This window comes from Neophocaena asiaeorientalis, unplaced genomic scaffold (assembly GCF_003031525.2).
Source record: "Neophocaena asiaeorientalis asiaeorientalis breed wild unplaced genomic scaffold, Neophocaena_asiaeorientalis_V1.1 scaffold152, whole genome shotgun sequence".
NCBI classification, from domain to species: domain Eukaryota; kingdom Metazoa; phylum Chordata; class Mammalia; order Artiodactyla; family Phocoenidae; genus Neophocaena; species Neophocaena asiaeorientalis.
This window is the reverse complement of record NW_020185338.1, coordinates 1,478,771-1,499,010: the sequence shown is the minus strand read 5'-3', so window position 1 is coordinate 1,499,010 and position 20,240 is coordinate 1,478,771. Positions and strand designations below refer to the sequence as shown.

At 52.4% G+C, this 20,240-nt stretch overlaps 1 protein-coding gene across 7 annotated transcripts in view; it reads right to left on the bottom strand.

The window, feature by feature from the left end:
• The window catches only part of CCDC88C (coiled-coil and HOOK domain protein 88C), a 127,751-nt gene that overhangs the window by 14,396 nt on the left and 93,115 nt on the right, over window positions 1–20,240 (bottom strand). For 6 of the 7 annotated variants that reach the window (XR_003002059.1, XR_003002060.1, XM_024736355.1 and 3 more), the window contains exons 17-25: window positions 19,150–19,291; window positions 18,558–18,746; window positions 17,241–17,402; window positions 15,837–16,114; window positions 12,293–12,436; window positions 10,085–10,271; window positions 8,175–8,320; window positions 5,650–5,739; window positions 3,892–4,130 (exon numbers count right to left, since the gene is read on the bottom strand). Coding sequence is in view for 4 of the 7 variants with exons in the window: in XM_024736355.1 (XP_024592123.1) it covers window positions 3,892–4,130; window positions 5,650–5,739; window positions 8,175–8,320; window positions 10,085–10,271; window positions 12,293–12,436; window positions 15,837–16,114; window positions 17,241–17,402; window positions 18,558–18,746; window positions 19,150–19,291 (1,577 nt within the window). In the remaining 3 variants the exon portion in view is untranslated. Of the gene's footprint in view, window positions 1–815; window positions 1,280–3,891; window positions 4,131–5,649; window positions 5,740–8,174; window positions 8,321–10,084; window positions 10,272–12,292; window positions 12,437–15,836; window positions 16,115–17,240; window positions 17,403–18,557; window positions 18,747–19,149; window positions 19,292–20,240 lie in introns of all 7 variants that reach the window. The other variant, XR_003002061.1, reaches the window with a different exon arrangement.

Genomic DNA, 20,240 nt, shown 5'->3' with positions numbered 1-20,240 from the left:
TCCCGCCGCGGAGCACAGGCTCCGGACGCGCAGGCCCAGCGGCCACGGCCCACAGACCCAGCCGCTCCACGGCACGCGGGATCCTCCCGGACCGGGACATGAACCCGTGTCCCCTGCATCGGCAGGCTGACTCTCGACCACTGCGCCACCAGGGAAGCCCTATAGTTACCTTATTTTTATGGTACTGGTTTTCCATTTACAATACAGGTAATAATCTTTCCTTTTAGGATAAATTTAAGTGGAAACGGTGAGTCAATTCAAGGGAAAATATGTAAGTAACCGCATAGGTGATGTAAAGATGTGGCCAAAATCATGAAGATGGTACAACAATGACTGCAGACAGCAAAAACGGCAGTAGCTAAAGGCCTCTATCGACCAGCCTTTCCCCCGCTCTGAGTGTGATTGGCGTGATGTTCTTTCTGTCCACTGCTGTTTTAACTTCAGCATCCAAGGTGTCAGAGAACGACAGTACAGTCATAAAACTTCATTCTGGACTGAACTCTGGCTGGGCAACATCGATGCAATTATTCAAAACGCTTGAATGGAGCACAATAAATCCTTCAAAACATAGAGCACCTCTAAAAAGGACCTTATTGGCAAAAGCCAACAATTCAGGGCTCTGACAAAGAAAGAGGAGAAAAGGGCAGCAGTTTTAAATTTAGATGCTTAAAGGTAAGTCTTAAAAAAACTCACTTGACAGAGACTGTATATTTTAGGAAGCATAGCGACAACAGACCAGCTCTGCTTTACACGCGGGCGTGACAAAAGCCTGCAGGTGAGAGAGAAGGGGGGCAGCACACGGCCCCTGGACTTACTCAGCACGGCCATCCTGGCCAAAGGACCTGTGCATAGATGTCCCGAGGCTCCCCTACAGCTGTGCTGTACTGGAGAAACGGTCCAGAGGGTGTGACAACTCATCTTCTCTTTTGAACTCAGAATCCACGCTGGCTACTTTAAGTTTGGCTTGGAACTGGGGTCAGGAGGAGGGGTCCGTTATAGGTCATCTGGCCTTTAGGTACTGTTTTTTTTTTTATTTCTCATTTGTTTGAATTTCAGAAATGAAGAAGGATACACGATGAAGACACATGGTAAAGGAAAAGGATTAGAAATCTCCAATCTCGGAAAAAGGGAGGGGCTCGTTAGGAGAGGATGGGGTTGTCAGAGGAAGACCAGAACTGCAGGTGTTTAGAGAGAGCCGAGAGAGCCGGGTGGGCCCGTGGAGACGTGTCTTTGTCCTTGCTTTTGCTTCTCAAAAAGGAACTCTTTCTGCGCTGAGTTGCTAAATCGTTATCCCCAGGATAACCCGAGAGGAAGGAAAAAAAAAAAAAAAAAAAACACACAAGAAATAAATGAAATGAATAATAACAAATGACTCTAAATTAGCTCAATGTACTTAGGAAATCAGTATCCTGTCCAGCCCAGGAAAGATGGAAACAATAGCCACTGCAAGACCGGAATCAGGACTCAGTGAGTCACTTACGCTCTGCCTCTAATTAATTTAGTGGCATCTTAGTGCCAACACTTTACTTACTCAGCACGTGAAGAGAATTACGTATCGCTCGAGGAGCCGAAGGGCTTAGACAATTTTTCAATTTCAAAGTGTGAAATTATTAAATAAGAATGTTTATTAATTTAGGAGCTGCGGCTTCTCTTACTCATCCATTTTAATGACTGACTCCCTGACAATCTGGCTCACGTGCTACGCAGTACGTTTCTGGCCTGCTGTAATGAAATAGTCTACCTGAAGTATCCACTAATAGTTCTTGTATATCTGCAATAACCTCTTTTGGCAGGATGAGTTTAAAAATAATGAAAGTACCTCTTTTTCATACCCCAAAGCCCTCAACACCAAGAATTATTATATGCTTTTAGATCTCCTATGCATCTTCTAATTCATGACCTTTAAATCACAGAGTCTTATCAGAGCAGACAACTGGTCTAACTTTTTGAACATATCATACAGAAACAACCAGTATATCCAATTTCTGATTTAGAGTTAAATTTGGTACCAGAACCTCCATTATTTCTGCCTCTGTGGCACCACCTGGTGGCCAACGCTCACACCACAGGATAAGGGACCGACTTTATGTGATGCTGGGGCCCGTGGCTCTGCCGGGGCCCCTGGTTAGGCAGCGTGTTGCCTCAGCTTTAACTGCAGGCAGTGCACTTGTTGGTGAAGAGCTCAGGCTCCAGGGCTGACAGACCTCTGTTTGAATCCAAGTTCTGCCACTTACTACATCAGCAGGTGTTTCACCTTGTCAAGCCTCACTTTCTAAGCTCTGAAAAGGGGATGACTAATCATGCCTACCTCACGGGGTAGTTAGGACTAAACCCGAGGCAGATACAGTAAATTAGCTGACAGGGTACTGAGCCCAAAGAAAGCACCCAGTGCGTGGCAGCTGTTACGGATAATCACCACTGACTTGCTCATTCATGGATGGGTGCCAGCATTTCTTTCCCTCTGAAAGTTTTCCTGACTTGGTTAGGCTGGTTATAGTTGTCAACTTTAATACAAATTGAGATGATAAATGTCAAAACATTTAAATAGTCAAAATGAAAACCTGGGGCCACAGATCCCCTCTAGATAAAAACCAATGTTAAGCTTCATTATCACTTATCTGCACAAGAGCCTTTTACCTAATCTGACCTCCTGTAAAGAACAGGAGTGCAAGCATTAGTCCCCAAACAATGTGTGCGGGAATGCATTCTCTTTTGTGCATCTGAAAGTGACACAGCAGTACCTGAAGTGGTGAATGCGGCCTCCTGAAAGGCCTGTGCACATGTCATACCCAGAGGGTGGCTTGTCACAGGCCCTTAGTGCTATAATGTCAGCCACCACCCCCGACAGTGTGTGGGTCTCAGGCATAGGCCCGACCTTCAGAAAGTCCTGGTGTCTTTTTCATAAAGATTCAAATTATTCAGGCTGCAGTTTTGGCATAAATAATCCATGAAATGATATTTAAAAGTAAATTTGGAAATTTAACCGTGTTTGAAGTAACTGCTGCGTTTAATCGATTCTAAGATGCACGTCCCCACCCCCACCGCCCCATCTTAACATCACTGAAATCAGGATGCAGCTTCCACAGTGTCTTATAGTCACCACTGGGGCCAGATGGAACTGTGACAGAACGGTCACTGCCGTGACCAATATACTTTACTCATATTTTCCTTTCATGTGTGTACACAAAAATCTGTCGAATTAAGTCTTTTAGAAGAGCTCTTCAACAAGAGTACAATAAAAATTCTAAGTGGTAAAGCACTGCATCATTTGATTGCCAGTGGTATATAAAGTAACTGGGCAGTTTATAATTGATAACCTCTTAGAGTTTGACAGAATAAAGCACATTCAACTAGGAACCCATTTCAGAACCCCTGGCAAACTCCAAATGGCAGCCCTCATGGAAAGGTAAGCCGGGCCCCCTGGCTGGTAAGACTGAAGACCGGGTCAGGCTGGAGAAGAAAACCTGGCTGCCTATCTAAGTGCTAAAAAGGCTGGAGTCACACGTGGGCTTGCAAAAGATCGCACATGTGCACGCTGCCCGTTAAACGTGCCGGAGATCTCCCTACAGAAATAGTCTACTCTACAACTCTGACACGTACAAGGAAACCCCCAAACATATGCAACTGAGCTTGCCTCTGGTGCCTGCATGGTTACCAGCTTTGGTTTGAGTCCCTCCCACCATCTACAGGATTAGCGATGCTTCTCGCTCGACATGGGTTTGTATTTTCTTGGTTATTAACACACCTATGGAGGCAGGCGTGCGTGTACACAGCACATCCCCTTCACGCTCTTACACACACAGGTGCGCACAGCCACACGCCGTCTCCCTCTACCCGGTCCAATGAGAGGGTCCCTTAGACCACCCCCTGCAGCCAGGTCAGCCCGCCTACCTTTTCCCAGGGTCCCTTTGTGGATGTCGCACTCTTCTGCACAGCTTGAGCCCAAAGGGGTGGCCTCGGGGTTCTCCGGCTGGGATCTGAGCGGCTGAGAAGTGGATGGCGAGGTTGGGTCTGGGGACTCCAGCTGCCGGGGAGGACTGTCTGTAGTTGACTTCAATCGTTCTCTGGAACCCTCTTTCTTTGGTTTGATGAGTTTGACTAAAGCTTTGGCTCCAATCCAGTGGTTTTTCCTAGTTAGGAGTAGATTTTTAGGACACAATCAACCCTCACTGCCCCCTCCAGCAGGTTACTGGGTGCCCTAATGTGGGCTGGGATTCCCATCACCAGCCTGGGAAGCTGGCCAGTAACCACCACCATGACCACTGTATTTGGGGCTCAGGAGGCAGAACAGAATTCTCGGTCACGCATGCGCTCGGGGATAGTTAGAGGCATGTATCGGGTCAGGAATTCACACTAGTCTCTTGGGAAAACAGAACGTCAAGTACGCCCATTAACTCTTGATCATCTCTAGGAAATGAAGTAGTGCTCTGCTAATGTGATCTATTAGATGGCAATTTTTCTGCCAAAATGCCCTTTTCAGCGTCACATTCCTCCTCAGCCTCTGCTAAAGTTCACGGTAAGCGTAATAAGCTGGCATTCCTTGACCACTCCCGGCACCGAGGAATCCGGGTGAGGTGGCAGAGGGCAGGGAAGAGTGTGCCGTGTGAATTAAAAACAGGCAATTTAATGAGTAAGCGACGAAGCTGCAGCTAACGGGAAATGGAGGCTTCCGCTGTTACAAAAAGAGAACCACAGGGCTTCCCTGGTGGCGCAGTGGCTGAGAGTCTGCCTGCCGATGCAGGGGATGCGGGTTCGTGCCCCGGTCCGGGAAGATCCCACATGCTGCGAAGCGGCTGGGCCCGTGAGCCATGGCCGCTGAGCCTGCGCGTCCGGAGCCTGTGCTCCACAACGGGAGAGGCCACAACAGTGAGAGGCCCGCGTACCGCAAAAAAAAAGAGAACCACACCCGAGTTCTACTCCTGCTCTGAACTGAACTGCACTGTGTTTACACAAATCCCTCCATTTCCTCGTCTGGGCCTCAACTTCTCCATCTGTCAAAGAGAAGGCTGAGACTGAGGTTCTGAAATTCTGTGGTTGTGTGATTTCAACAGAGAGGCCTCGAAGGGTGCACAGCGATCCTGACTTTGAGGCTGGGCTGGGACAGGACCACGCGCAGGGCCGACTCCTGGGGGAAGCGGTGCTGGACAAGGCTGGCAGTCTTGGGGGATGGAGCCAGCCCTGAAACCCACTGCCCTCTGGAGAAGGGGACATGTCTGTGAAGCCGCCCTGGGGTTCAGTGAATCCAGAGGTGCCCCTGTTTGAAGACTGTGAGTGCTGGGCCTGGTGTCCTATCCAAGGTTCCTTCCCTAAACAGAAACATGGTTTTCTACACCCCGTTAAATCCTGAGAAGAGGCCGACAAGGCAACCCTTCCATCCCGCTTTAATGGCTCCCAAACCACTGACTCTGCCCCCTTAAAAGGGCTGTGGCTCACTTAAGCCTGTGTCTCGTCAAGGTCAGCCGGCATTTGCCACCCCTCACAGGACAAGCATGAGGATGGGGCTGAAAGAAATTCTACAATCATTCTGATGTGCACAAGGGTGGCCTGTCACTGTGGAAGACACAGGCCCTACAGAAAGTTTCACCCTGAGTGTGAACAAGGAAGCTTTTCTGTTCTGTGTTCAAGTCCCTGAAACTTAAATCAACTCACTTCTTTGGAGCAGGATCATAGAACTTGTACTGATCCATGATTTTTTCTTCCAGTTTTTCCTTATGTCTTCGTAAGGCATTTAACTTGTCTCTGGAGAGAGGGGAAAGACAAGCCGGTTTTAAATGAAACAAACGAACTCACTCACCAGCTCGGCCTGGGACCTGGCCCAGCGGACACCACAGCGCTTACGAGCATCACAGTCGCTGAGTTGGGACTATGCGAATGGAAGCATCTGACATAGGTCCAGAAGCCCTAACGCCTTGAAGAGGCCTGCTGAAGCACCCAGGATCTAGCTGTCAGTGAACTCAAGGGAGCAAACCCAGAACCGTCTGACAACCCAAGCTCGGAAGCAAGGATTCTCTGGCCAGGCCATTCAGGGTGTGGGACACCCCAGGGTCAGACCCGAGGCCAGCTGCTGGCATGCACGTCAACAATACCTTGGTGGTGGGAGAGGTCTGCCCTCAGGGAGTTTGGTGGGCAGCAGGGTTGAAAAAGTCATTTCAGCAAATTCAGACCTCTGACCTGGACCCATTCCAATGCTGGGTTTCTGGTAAAACTTCCATGGGAACAAACTCAGAAGATTTTAGGGTCCAGAGAGAAGATAAGGAAGAGAGCGGGCCTGGAAAAACCAGAGGGTGTGGTGGGGACTGAGGCACAACCGGGCCACCGCAGCAGATCGCTGCCTGGGGTGGCACGTAGACCTTCCCATTTTTCAGAGCAGCCAGAAACTCAGACTGTGAAGCAAAATCTCCTGACTTGTAAATGCTGGAAACCAGTTTGTATTTTTCAAAAACACACAAGAGACCAAAGAGATACCTCTTGAACCCTGGGCTGCCAGAGGGCACCTCTGCTTCCTGGGAGGGAAGTTCTGGCCTTCCTGATACGAAGGGTGTGCTTTTGTTTTATCTCAGGGAGTCAGGCAGGTGGACTCCATACAACGCTGCCCACAGGGCCACCAACTCCTGTCCCTTCCGGCCTCTCACCACCCGTGCTGTCTTTACAGCTCGGACCCTCGGCTTCCTCACTGGAAAATGAGGCCTCTGGGCCAGAGGCAACTTTCTGCTCAGGCTTCTTTCTGTCGAGAAGCTGCCAAGCTTCCACCCAAACTGGGGACTTTCCCAGGAGCTCCCCACGAAGGGGGTACATCATGAAAAGTGGTAGCTTTGCGAACCACTGGGCCCCGACCCCCAAGCCCCAACCCCTCCCGGCTCCCAGCCTCCTTGACTCGATGTCTGTGATCTGTTGTTGAGTCCTCACGGCCGTGCTGCCCCGCCTTAAGCTCGGAGTGCTTTCGCGGCTGGGTTCGCCCCAGAGATGCGCACAAACTCAGAGAGCAGGTCCCGTGCCCCTCTCGGCCCCCAGCACAGTGCTCCGCTCAGAGCAGCCTCCGGGAAGCCTGCCAACTCCTGGCCCTCTGCAGACGCTCTCTATTGCACAACTGTCATCCCATCATCCCCCTGGGGTCCGGGCGCCTACTCTTCTAGTTAGCAACCGCCCAGTGTCCGCTGGGAATTATTATCAGCTGGATTACAGAGGGCCAGCTTCAGGCAACGGTCATTTCTATCCCAAAATTACACTGCGGTTTGCAAGGTAAACCATCTCCTGGTAGATGGCGAGCCACCTCTGACCACGTCCCTCTGCAGCCTGTCTCCTCTTGCCTTCCCTACGCTGGCCAGCCATTGCCACCCGCGAGCAAGGACAGTTCAACCACCACGGCAGAACGGTGGAAACCCCCTGGATCCACAGATGCGTCCTGGATCGTTTCACTTGCAAACCACAAGGTTCTCAGTGCCAGGCTCTTCCTCTTGACCTCATCTCTAGCAGCTTCCTAGGCCCTGTGAGACCAGCACCCTTTAAACACTTCCCAATGAATCCCGACTCATTAGCCAGGCACGGCAGCTTCCTCCGCTGAGGCTCCCGCACGTTCCCTGCACCCAGAGCCCTGCCGTGCTCCACCTTCATGTCCCCCATCTGCCCTGCCTTCGGCCCATCCTGTGTCAGCAGCAGAACCCCGGCTCTTCTTTCCACTTCTCCGTGAAGCTCCTCAACCTCTGTCTGGTATGCCCACATCCCATCACCCCCACTAGGTCCCTGGTTACCACCGCAGGGGCCACAGCAAAGCCACATAAACAAACACCGTGGCACACGGGTGACCCACCGCACCAGATGATCAGGGAACACAGCCACAGGCGATAGAAGGAGATTGGGTATGGCACCTGTGCTCAGCCTCCGATGTGAATTCTTTCCCTGAGATACTTCTCTTGCTGGCACAGCTGTATTTTTAGAAGTGCACTTAATTCCAAAAGCAGACTAAGAAGCTTCTGGCGGTGGGCAGTGCCTTTAAAAAGCAAATGAAAACCAACCACCACCACTTGCAGAAACCCAGAAACACTCCAGGGAAACAGAGAGAAGGACAGGCTGTTAAGAACAGGCTCCGGGGCTGTTCCTGCCCAGAGCGGGGCAGGTCTTGGCCAGAGAAGCCAGGACCCCCGTGTCGACAGGCGTCCCCCACCCGGGCCCCTTACATGTACTGCTTCTGCTCCTCGTGGTACTGTTCCTTGTTCTCCAAGTTCTGTTCTAGAAGCATTTGGTTCTGCTGGCTCAACAGCTGGATCTGGCTCAAGAGGTGATGGTTTTCTTCCTCCAAGTTCCCCTTGAGGCGGGAGAGCAGCTAAAACACAGACCAACGTCTTAAATACTGTGTGACCCCGGGAGTCTGCTGCTGGGAATCTAGCTTCCAAAAGAAGGCAAAGGCCACGTGCACCAAGATGTCCATCTCAGTGCTATCTGCACTTGTGACAACTCAAAAGGACCCAAACGGCCTCTTCCCTCGGCAGCTACGCTGTCCAATCCGACAGCCGCAGGCAACGCGTGGCCGCTGACCACTTAAAGCGCAGCTAGCCCACGATGAGGAGAGCCACAAGGGCGGATACAGCAGATCCTAAAGACTTAACTAAAAAAAAAAAAAAAGATGTGAAAGAGCTCGTTAATGAGTTTTTTGTGGTTACATGTGGAAATGACATTTTAGATATACTGGCTGAACAAAATATATTACTTAGAATTAATCCCACCTGTTTCCTTTCACTTCTTTACTGTGGCTACTAGAAAATTTTAAATTACATCTGGTGGCTACATTATTATTTCTAGCGACCAGCTGCGTCCTAGACGAGGGTCGGCACACTTCTCCTGTAAAGAGCCAGGTAGGAAATATTTTAGGCTTTCCAGGCCAGACGGTGGTCTCTGTCGCAGCCACTCAACTGTGCTGTTACAGCAGGAAAGCAGCCAGAGACAATATGTAAATGCACAGGTGTGACCGCGTTCCAATACAACTTGACTTATGGGCACTGACATTTAAGTGTTAGACCATTTGCACTTGCCACAAAACATTTTTTTTTCACTTTCTCAACCATTATAAAATGTAAAGGTCATTCTCAGTTCACGGCCATATGGAAACAGGTTTGGGGGCTGGATTTTAGTTTTGGGCTGAGGATGGCCAACTCTTGTCTAGAATACATTTATCGTGGTTGGTGTAGCAGGAAAATAACAAGCTTTGGCTTCAGACAGACTGGGTGGCAATCTCCTACTGCAGGCCCTGGCCTGAGGTCCCCTCGGAAATCCTCAAGCAGCGCCCTGTGAGGCACAGCCTATGGTGACGGGGCTCCCTCAGCCAGTGTCTCTGCCTGTGTCCTGGACCCCACCTCCTCCACAGGCCCCAGCCCCAGCCCAGAGGGGCCTTTGGGCATCCCAGAACCCTGGCCTCTGCTTCCTCATCTGTGGCGCCCCGTGAGCTACCGTGAGCTCAAAGGAAAAGGCTCCCCAGAGTGTTTCTCAACAAACAAAGGGCAAGAGGAACTGTGTCCGGGGTCCTGGCTGTCCTGGAGCTGGGACGGGACCCAGCTGCTCTGCCCCGTGCCATCCACTCTGCCTGTCTTACTTGTCCCGGGGTCTGCTGCCTAAGAAGGTACTTTCCAACCTAGTGCACCAGAAGGCAGAGCTCTGCCCCTTTTGCAACCAGGGGATTTGTGTGCAAGTTCCATCCCGAGGAGCCAGTCAGCCAAACCCAAGCATGGAAGAAAATCTGTGACCTTTCTCTAGAATGGTGCAGCTGCTACATGCAAGGAAATGGAAAAACGGTGTGGACACAGCCAAGAGGACAGAAATAAAACAGTACTCAGCTGTTTCCGTGCGCCTGCTCTGACCCTTTGCAGAAAGCAAAGGTCAGATGTAAAGGTGTTTTCTAATGCATCCCTACCAGTTGTGGTGCCTGTCCCCCTTTCAAACGCCTCTGGTCTCCTCCCGGCCTCTGTACCACCTTCACACAGTCTTCGAGCACAGACGCCAAGAAGGACCCATCGCAACCCCTCTGAGCCCAAGGCTGTCACCCCAGGGGGACTCGTCCCGGTGTCCCGAGACCCCGCCCAGCCCCAGGCCCCACCTCGCAGTGGGTGTCCAGCTTGGTCAGAGAGATGTCCATGCTCTGGTGCTGTTCCTTCAGCTCGTCGAACCGGGCCTGCCAGCGGCTCAGCTCCAGCTGCGAGCTGTTCAGCGAGGTTTTCAGCTCCTTGGTGTGGCTGTGCAGCTCCTCGTGTTCCCCCTTCAGCTGGTGGTGCAGGAAGCTGACCCTGGCGGGGTGGAGAGCCACAGGGCTGAGGCCTGAAGGGTGCTCCCGGGCCCTGTCACAGCTGTGCAACCTTAGACCGAACCACAACCTCCCTGGGCCTCACAATGAGGGAGTTGAACAAAATCAGAGCCATGGATTTTTCAAACTGGATTCTTTGGGGTTCTATGAAGGTACCCCTGGTGTCCCCAACTTGCACTGGGGGGACGGAACAGGCAGGCTCGGATACCCACGTCAACAGAGCATCACTGTTATGACCTCTTATGTATTTAGAGCTCTGGCATATCTGCCTACTTGGAAAAAAAGGTTCTGTTGTTAAAAGCTTTCTTTCTGAATACTGAACCAGACATTTTTGCTCTAAAACTCTTTGTCTATGCCCAGCTCTTCTTCTCAATTCCAAGCCCCTTTCTCATTTCAACTCCCGAGATAAAATATGAGATGCTGGGGTATGATGTAAACCCACTAAGATTATCACCATCATAATAACTATTATCCAACTGGGCTTTCCCGGGGGAAGATTTGTAACAGAAAGCTCAAAGTACCAGGGGCTCATGGCCTCAATTCAGACACGGATGTGTCTTGTTTGGCTACAGTGTTTTTTAAGTGAATTAGTGGGTCAACATTTAAAATTATGAAAGTTTCACATCAACATTCCAATGTCCAGCTTCTCTTAAGAGAAAAAGCATAAACCATAATCTGGTGGCCCCAGGCCTTCCTCCCAGCTGACAACTGTTAGTGTATATTCTCCGTGTCACTCATGTCCAGTCTACCACTGGCACTCTTCACCCACGTGCCTGACCTGCCTGGCACCGGAGTCTGTAGCCCCTGGTACACATGAACGCAAGGAGGTGGGGAGGAAGCAGTACCCACGGCCATGCCAGAGACAAGACCTGCTTCAAATCCTGACTCTGCCATTGACTACAAGCATCCACTCTGAGCGAGGCATTTAACCTCAGCCTGTTTCTTCGTCTGTTTAAAACAAAAAGGACAGTAATTCTCTAGATTCTTGTTACTCTTGGTAGTAACATTCTATAAGGTCCCTGAGACACTAAATTAGCTCTTGGGGGAAACACACAGGTGGGTTCCTGTGAGTCTGGTCACACAATTTTGTCAGCTGATCAAGACATACCTCGTTTTACATGGTTTCTGTTTAAAGACACCTTATGTGATGTACTCACAGCCAAGAGCACCGTAACTCATGCCTGAAGGAAGCTCATCTACCTCACTCACACATATTCTCCGTAATGTAGGTCACAGCCTTGCGTTTAGGAACACGAGACAGCATTCTGCTCGTGGGCCATTTTAAACAGCGAAATCCTCACCCAAAAGCACAAAACCACGAAAACCACGGCACTAAACAGGCCACAAAAAGGACGCTCGTGGGCTTCCCTGGTGGCGCAGTGGTTGAGAGTCCTCCTGCCGATGCAGGGGATGCGGGTTCGTGCCCCGGTCCGGGAAGATCCCACATGCCGCGGAGCGGCTGGGCCCGTGAGCCATGGCCCGTGAGCCTGCGCATCCGGAGCCTGTGCTCCACAACGGGAGAGGCCACAACAGTGAGAGGCCTGCGTACCTTAAAAAAAAAGGATGCTCATTTGCAGAATGAGCTGCAGGGGTCGAACGCCTTGCTCCTCCACTGCTGGAAACGTGTGCATCAGGCGAACCCAAACGTCTCGCCACCCAAATGTCCATGATAGCTCCACAAGCGCTGATTTGGGGCTTAGAGATCAATGTCAGCAAGGAGGTGAATTCACAAACAGGGAACCCATTAGATGACGAATGTACCCATGGCTGACGCAACCAATCGGCACCTCAGGGCAGGAGGTGAGGGCCACCAGCTTGGGCGATGCGCTGTCCCTGGGTACCACACTGGCCCTTCCATCCCAGTACCATCCCTTTGACCTTGCTACCATCCAGCTGTTAGCATGACAGGGGCTGTACTGGCAGGCTGACCTCCGCTCAGCGGGGGCAGAGTGAGTGAGCTGCTGCCGCCCGCGGGAAGGTGGGCCCCTGGGCCCCGGCGTTTACCTGTCCAGCTCCTCCTGCAGCCTCTGGTTCTCGCTCGCGACCGCGGCGCTCGTCCTCTGCTCCTGCTGCAGAGCCTCCCTCTCAGCATTCAAAACCTTCTCCAGCTCATCCAGCTCCGCCCTGCGCTTCAGCATGTCGCCATGCCTGTGGGAGGGGACACACCGCTGGTAGTCCGTCCCGGGCCTTCTTTGCCCACGGGCGACGCACACCCTGGGAGACCGCGAAGCCTCCACAGAGAAAGCGGGGCTCGTCTGGTGGCTTCTCTCTGCAGAGCTGAGGGGGGCAGGCAGGGGGCAAGGCTGCAGGGTAGGCAATCGGAGGGAGGTGGCTGGGAGAGGCACCGGGGGTGCGAGCAGCACCTGGGCGGGAAGGCTCGGGGTCCCCTCCAGCCCCAGGGCCAGAGGCCTCGTCCTCCCACCCGACATGCCCCCGCGGCCCCCTCGATTCCCTGTCGCAGTAGCCTCCCTCCCTTGGCCCCCAGGGGACGCCCAGACAACGTCCTCTGAACCCCACACCCTCCTCTCAGGGAGTGCAAATGACTTAACAGGGCGTTCACTCAACACAAACTGATCTAGAAGAAACCACGGAATAAACAGCTGAATTCCACTACACATGACAGCTAATTTCACAGCAAATCCCTGCTCACTGGGGCCGGGGTGAGCCCTCCTCTCCCTCGGGAGCCCCTCCTGCTCTTGCCAGACCTCGAGTGGGGGGCAGAGGCTTGCCTGGGGGGCCCAGGCAGCTGCCGGGGGACACGTGCACACGCGCACGCGCGCACACACACACACACACACACACACCCCTCCTTCCCGCCCTTTCGTTTTCCTCTTTGTATTTTCTCCTCTGTCTCTCTGTGTGGGGTACTGCACAGCTATCTCTGGAGGGCAGCAGAGCACAAGGACAGAGTCCCCGATAAGCCCAGGCTGTTCCTCCCACCTGCTGGAACCTTCCAAGCTCACGATGACTCAAGAGCCCCCAAGTCCAGGGGGCTTCCAGCCTTCGTCTCCAGACCTCTACCCTGACCCCGCCTGTCCCCGCGCAGCTGTACTCGCACCGTCTGACCGGAACCCAGACTTGTGCTTGTGTGGGATCAAGCTCAGGAGCCTGCCCAGGCAGCTGTTTACAGACATCTGTGTGGCCTTTAGCTGCAGAGCAGAGGATCCCCGACGTGGTTCTGGGCGTGGGGCTCTGCCTGGCTCTCAGGGGTGACCTTTCGCATCCAGGTTAACGATTCTGGGAAAAGTCATCCAAGGTCTGACAAATTAGGGCCTCCGGCTGACCATCAAGGTCCCCGCTTCCCGCTTCCCTTCTGTAACGTCTTGGAAAAGCTCACTGATCAAGCATCTCTCTGACCGTTAGTAAACTACGCCACTGCAGAACAGAACCCGGGCGAGTCTGGCTCACCACCGAGTCCCAGTACAAGGCACAGTGCTAAGTATCTGTTGAAAAAACGAATGAGTGAGTGTCTGATTTAAGTGTCAAACGAAATGAATGTAGAGCCATCATCCCTGTATTCCAGGTACCCAGACTCCTGAACGTGTAGCCCTGCCGCAGACAGACCCAAGGGGCCTCCAGCCTCTGTCCAACAAAATACTGGGTAACACAGTGGTTCTGTGCTGTACTGAGCAAAGAATTACAGGGAAAGCAACAATGAACTCTTCCTTCAGAGCCAGTCCAAATTCCACCTGCAAAAACCTTCTCCTGCTGAGTAGACATGAAGAATATCGTAAGATGTTATTATAACACATAAGAGGACACCTGAGCGCCTAGTGAGTGCTGGGCGCCGTGCTAGCTTTAAAGTTGAGCGACCACTCCTCACTCCACATCATTAGTCAACTGGATGCCTCTCCTACCACAGCTAGACACACCACCCCGTACACAGCAGGTGCTTACTAAGTGTCACATGGATCCAGGATGGGTGCAGGAGGAAGCAGAAGATGCTCATTTGGGCTAGCAGCCCCTGAAGGACGGCGATCCACGTGGATCAAAGGGGTGGAGGACTCCAGACAGAGGCAGAAAGGAAGCACCGGGTGAGAGGATAAATGAGCGCCATCACCCCGTGCCCACAGCATCCTCAGATGCCCTCATGAGGCTCTGCTGGCCCAAAAGCCCCCTGGGTCTGTGATGAAACGCCCTGCACTTCAGCTTTACTTAGCATCTTGAGGCCGAGTCAAGGAGAACGCTGGCAGCAGGGCCGCCTCACAAGCACAGGACAAGGACAATTTCTCTTCCTCACCCACCCAGCCACCCGTGCCAAGTGTTTGAGAGCCTCTCTCTCCTGTATTAGAGCCATGTGCACACCACACCTGCTCCCAGATTCTGGGTCCGGCAGCCCCTGCCCAGCGGCCTGGAACAATCAAGGATCTGCCAGGGCAAGAGCTCAGGTGACGCTGGTTGACTGAATGCACACAAGACCCAGGACCCCGATTTGTCAAGAGCGCAAAGCTAAGACTCGTGTATTTCAAGGTATGTAAATTTTACCTACAAAAAAAGAAGAGTGTGGGGCTGGAGAACGGGAAGTAAAGATGAAACGAGGGTGGCAAAATAGTGATAAATGCAGAAGCCAGTCGTGGGTATACAGGGGTTTCACTCTACCATTCTGTTTACTTTCTATATACTTAAAATTAGGGCTTCCCTGGTGGTGCGGTGGTTAAGAATCCGCCTGCCGATGCAGGGGACACGGGTTCGAGCTCTGGTCTGGGAAGATCCCACATGCCGTGGAGCAGCTAAGCCCGTGAGCCACAACTACTGAGCCTGCGCACCTAGAGCCCGTGCTCCGCAACAAGAGAAGCCATCGCAATGAGAAGCCCGCGCGCCACAATGAAGAGTAGTCCCCGCTTGCCGCAACTAGAGAAAGCCCACGCATAGCAACGAAGACCCAAGGCAGCCAAAAATAAATAAATTTATTAAAAAAAAAAATTAAAGGTTAAAAAAAAATGCAGCCCAGGGCTTCCCTCGTGGCACAGTGGTTGAGAGTCCACCTGCCGATGCAGGGGACGCGGGTTCGTGCCCCGGTCCGGGAAGATCCCACATGCCGTGGAGCGGCTGGGCCCGTGAGCCATGGCCGCTGAGCCTGCGCGTCCGGAGCCTGTGCTCCGCAACGGGAGAGGCCACAACAGTGAGAAGCCCACGTACCGCAAAAAAAAACGCAGCCCAGACCTTGACGGGCGCGAAAAGAACTGAGAAGCCAGGGCAAGATGTGTCATTGTAAATTGGCAGCTGTGGTGAACTTCCTCCTTATTCTTAGTTTGGAGAGAAAAGAGAGGAGAGAAGAAAATCCTTAGGGGAGCAGGGACCCCACACCAACAACAGGTTTCCCTGAGCCAAGACTGGCCACGACGCCCCTTCTCCACCTGGAGATCCACCGACACTCGGTCTCCAGCCGCACTAACTCCAAATTGCTAAGGGTGACTTTGATTTACCTCCCTTTTGGAAAGTTCCGGTGCCCCGGACAGTGTGAAGCTGCAGGCCAAGAGGAGACCCGAGGGGCACAGAGCAGAGGCGGGGACAGGAACCCAGGGGAGCCCGCCCCGCCGGCACATACCTCTCCCCCAGCTCCCTGTGCTCCAGCTCCAGGTTGCGATGCAGTGTTTTCAGGCAGCTGTGCTGGCGGATGAGGGCCTCGTACTCCGCGGACTGCCGCTCGTGGAGTGCGCCCAGGTGCTCGTGGTCCTGCAGCAGGGCCTGGTAGGTGGCCGTCAGCTCTTCCTGCTGCTTCTGCAGGTTCTCGAGCTCGCTCTCCTTGGCTGTCTGCTGGTTCTGGAGCAGCGCGTACTGCGTGGTGAGTGAGGCGCTCTGGGAGCCCAGAGTGGAATTCTCCACCTGCCGAGAGGGAGAAGGGGCTGGAGGCCGACACCAAGATAACAGAGACCATCGGCGCAGGCAAGACGCAGCTGGGACCAAGGACAGTTCTACCAGGACTTAAGGAACTGCTGGAGGAGGCCAGACGGCATCAACAGACTGTCGCGTGGCGCTTCACTCCTGAGCCCCTCTCCACAGACGTGACCTTTTGGGGCAAATGAGGTCCTCTCTCTGAATAATACCCTCTTTGAATACTTTTAAAAGCCTATTTTTAAAAGCGAGAGCATCACTGAGGACACAAAATACCTGAACAACCTACCTTAACCTAACTGACGCTTACAGAACATCCATCCAACGTCCAAAATTATTAGAAATTTAGGAGAAGGGAGTACTTCCTATCTAATTCTGAGGTCAGGATTACCTTCATATCAAGACCGGACAAAGATATGACAACCATAACCAAAAACCCCAACAAAAACAAAACTACAAACCAACGTCCTATTTGCTCGTTTTAATAGAACGAATCCCAACCTCTTTGACAGTCTCCTATTTATTGTCTCTGACCCACACGTTACATATTTTCAAACATCTTTCTCAGAAACTGCAATAAACGATCATTTACTTTCCCACAATCTATTAATGGTAAATAAAAGCCAACATCCTAAAACGTGTGGTCCAGAACACTCTTTTGGCTAGATGCTCTCACCAGCCCGGGAGCTACTTCATACCTTACTTCACTCGTAGAGATCAAAAATTCACATTTGCTTCAAAAAGGCTCTGCCAGGTCCTACAGTGAAGAAATGTGCTTAACTCTGTCGAACCAAACTTATTTGATCCCAGAACCGCTTTTCCAAGTCATTCCTAACAGCATCTCAAGAAACAGATTTTGGGAAACAGACAAGACTGCAAAGGAAAAGCAGGGAAATAAACTTTTTTTTGCCTGGGCAGCCGTGTTCAGTCACTGAAAACCAACTTCAGAGATCCTGAGGCTAGGAACCTCGGTTTACAATGAGTCTATCAAAAATAAAACAAAACACCGAACTCTCCCATGCTTTGTCTTACTGATTAGGAGTCGTCAGAGTGCTGGGGCCAGTCTCTAGGAGACACAGAGCATCCTCCCCCAAGAGCTGCCCAGCCATGCCCTCACCTGCAGCTTCGCCGTCTGCGTCTGGAGCGTGGTGTTGTGTTCCTGCAGGAAGGCGCTCTGCTTCTGCAGTGTCAGGATCTGACTGCTGAAGGCCGTGTTCTGGGTCTCCAAGTGCTGCAGCTGTTCCTTGAGCAGCTGCTTCTCAGCCTGCAGAGCCGCGTTCTGGGGAAGGGGTAAGCGTGAGGACAATCAGACACCGGCTCCGTACCTGCTGAGCAGCCGCAGGGATGGCTGGTTAGCAGGTACAGAGTCATTAGGAACCCTTTGGGGGCCAAAGCCAAAATCCACCGGATGAGAGAAGTAGCATTTTCCCTCTTGGAAAGACAACAGAATTAGGAAAAAATTTTTTGGTACGTGCTTTCACAAGAGAAGTGAATACACATGATGGAGACGCTGCAAAGAACCTGAGCATGTGAGTGTGAGGCAAAGGTGAGCTGGGGCTAGAGCTGCTTCATCCTTTCTGTCTTTTGTGCTCTTCTCTGTTTTCTGTTGACCACCCCGAGAATGCATGTCTGTGAGCTTCTCGCACAGAACAGGGAGCCAGAGCCTGCCCTAAAGCCTCACCCCACTCGGGTGACAGTGGGTAGAAGAAGGAGGTTCATGCTCCATGAGACCGATAAAGGCCGAGCAAGATACGCCACCGACTGGGCCCGGACGCGTGGGGTGTGGTCTTGCGCTCTCCCTGACCAGCATGGGGCTTAGGGTCAAGTCTCTTAAACTCCGTCTCACCTTTCTCATCTGTCAAAGGAAAATAGTCACTATCTACTTCATAAGGCTGTTGGGAGACGTCAAACAAGATCAGGGGTTTAGACGTGCGTGGACAAACTCGCTCTGTAAAGGGCCAGACGGCAAATATTATTTTGGGGTTTTCTGGCCATAGGGTCTCTACCTCAACCAGTGACCCCTGCCGTCGCCGTGGAAAGGCAGCCCCACACGATATGTAAGCAAAGGGTGTGTCTGTGGGCCAATAAAACCTTATTTATGAAAACAGGGGGCGGACCATGGTCTGTCGACCCCCAGAAGAGCACCGAAACACAGATCACTGCGGAAACAGTGCTGGTGGAGATAGATGCCCCAGACCCAGTGCAGGAAGCATAGAGCAAGTCCCCAGGAAAAAGGGGGACCTGCCCCTTCAGTCAGAAAGGCTGAAGGGACCTCAAGTGGCAAGGAGCAAACGGGACCTGCCAGGAAACTCAAGAAGAGGCCAACGAGACCTGGATAAATCTCAACAGCTTCTGACACCCCGGGTCCTTCCCGGTAATGGGAGTTCCTGCTCCGTCTGCGGGACTGTCGGCAGGACGGACTCTCCCCACTCACGTTGCGCTCCAGCTCGATGGCCCGGTCCTTCACGCGGAGCAGCTCCATCGTGGCCTCCTTGGGGCTGGGCCCCCAGCGCTCCTTCCCCGGGTGACCCTCGGCCAACGGCCCCACAGGGTGTTTGAAAGAGTTCTGCACCTGCTTCCCCTCTTCCTGGCTCTTCCTGAGGATCTCACATTCCTTCTTCAACTGCGGGTGTGAGAACGGGAAAGCAGACTTGGGGCAGGAAGAGGCCGGGCTCGGGGCCCCGCACCAAACCCATCCCCCTCAGCGTGCCCGACCCCGTCGCCCGGCACTGGACCCGCCAGAGTCCTGCCTTTGCTCTTGCGGGGAGGACCTCCGTCCTGCATGTTGCCCCCTCCCTGCAGAGGTGACTGCCGGGCAGCAGCCGGGACCCAGTCCCGACTTTATAGCCACATGAGCGCAGCCAGACTTCTCCCTCCCGAGCCTCAGGGGTCCACTCCGTCGACACTTGCTCCAGAACACGGGCATCCAGGCCGCCCCTCTGCTACCCAGGTGAGGGGCTGGGAAAGGTGAGGCAGGGACCTCACAGCCAGGACCCACGGCCTGACCCTACGGGGGCTGCTCTTACCACCTGGAGCTCGTTCTGTAGGTGGTGAGTCAGGCTGGCCTTCTCTTCCATCTGTGCTTCTAAGAACACAATCTTTTCTTCTTTCCTGGCTAGTGCTGTTTTGAATGCTGATTCAGTTATGCTCTCCAAAATCTTGTATTTCCTGAAAAATACAAATAAACAGTAGTATTCATCTGCCTCTTCTACCCGCAAGCTCCCAGTCTCCCAGCTGCCAATACACCCCTCCCCCACTAAGCTGGTTTCCGCATCACGCTGCAAGATGTGTCCCAGAAGAACTGCAGGCGTCAAAAACCATCACCTAGAGCTGTTCCCCCAGGCTGTTGGCATAGATATGTCTGGGACACCGTCAATGAAACATCACTGCTATAGTTTTCCAGGCGTCGTTTCATGTATTGTTATGGCCATTTTACAGATGGGGAAACAGAGTCTCAGAAAGGTTAAGGAATCCATCCAAGACCACAGTGCTAGGTGAGTGGTAAATCTGTGTGGCCTTTTCACCGCACCTAAAGGACATCACATTGGTTACAAGTCCAACAAAAGTCCAAGGTGTTGGATTTCCTTGAAAAGCGAGATGATTTAGGAAAGCACTGCTGGCAAAGGCAGCAAGAGTTAAAATTTAAAAAAATTAAAGGGCTGGTGGAGGGAGAAGGGAATGAACAGGTGGAACACAGATGATTTTTAGGGCGGTGAAAATACTCTGTATGACGCTATAGGGGTGGATACAGGTTATCATATGTTTGCCAAAATCCACAGAACATGCAACACTGAGAATGACTCCAATGTCAACCGTGGACTCTGGGTGATGATGAGGCGTTGGTGTAGGTTCAGCGAGCGTAATGCATGCACCATTCTGGTGGTGGGTGTTGACGGTGGGGGAGGGTACGCACCGGGGGCAGGGGGTCTACAGGAAATCTCTGCACCTTCTCCTCACTCTTATTGTGAAGTTAAAACTGCTCGAAAAAAGCCTAACTAGAAAAAAGTTCAGAAGCCTTTTCATTGGACAAAAGAATCTCCTTCCACTCCTGCCTCGGAATGTCCAGGAAGGAGGCCCTGGATAGAAAGTGCCACGTGTCAACAGGCCCTCAAGTGAG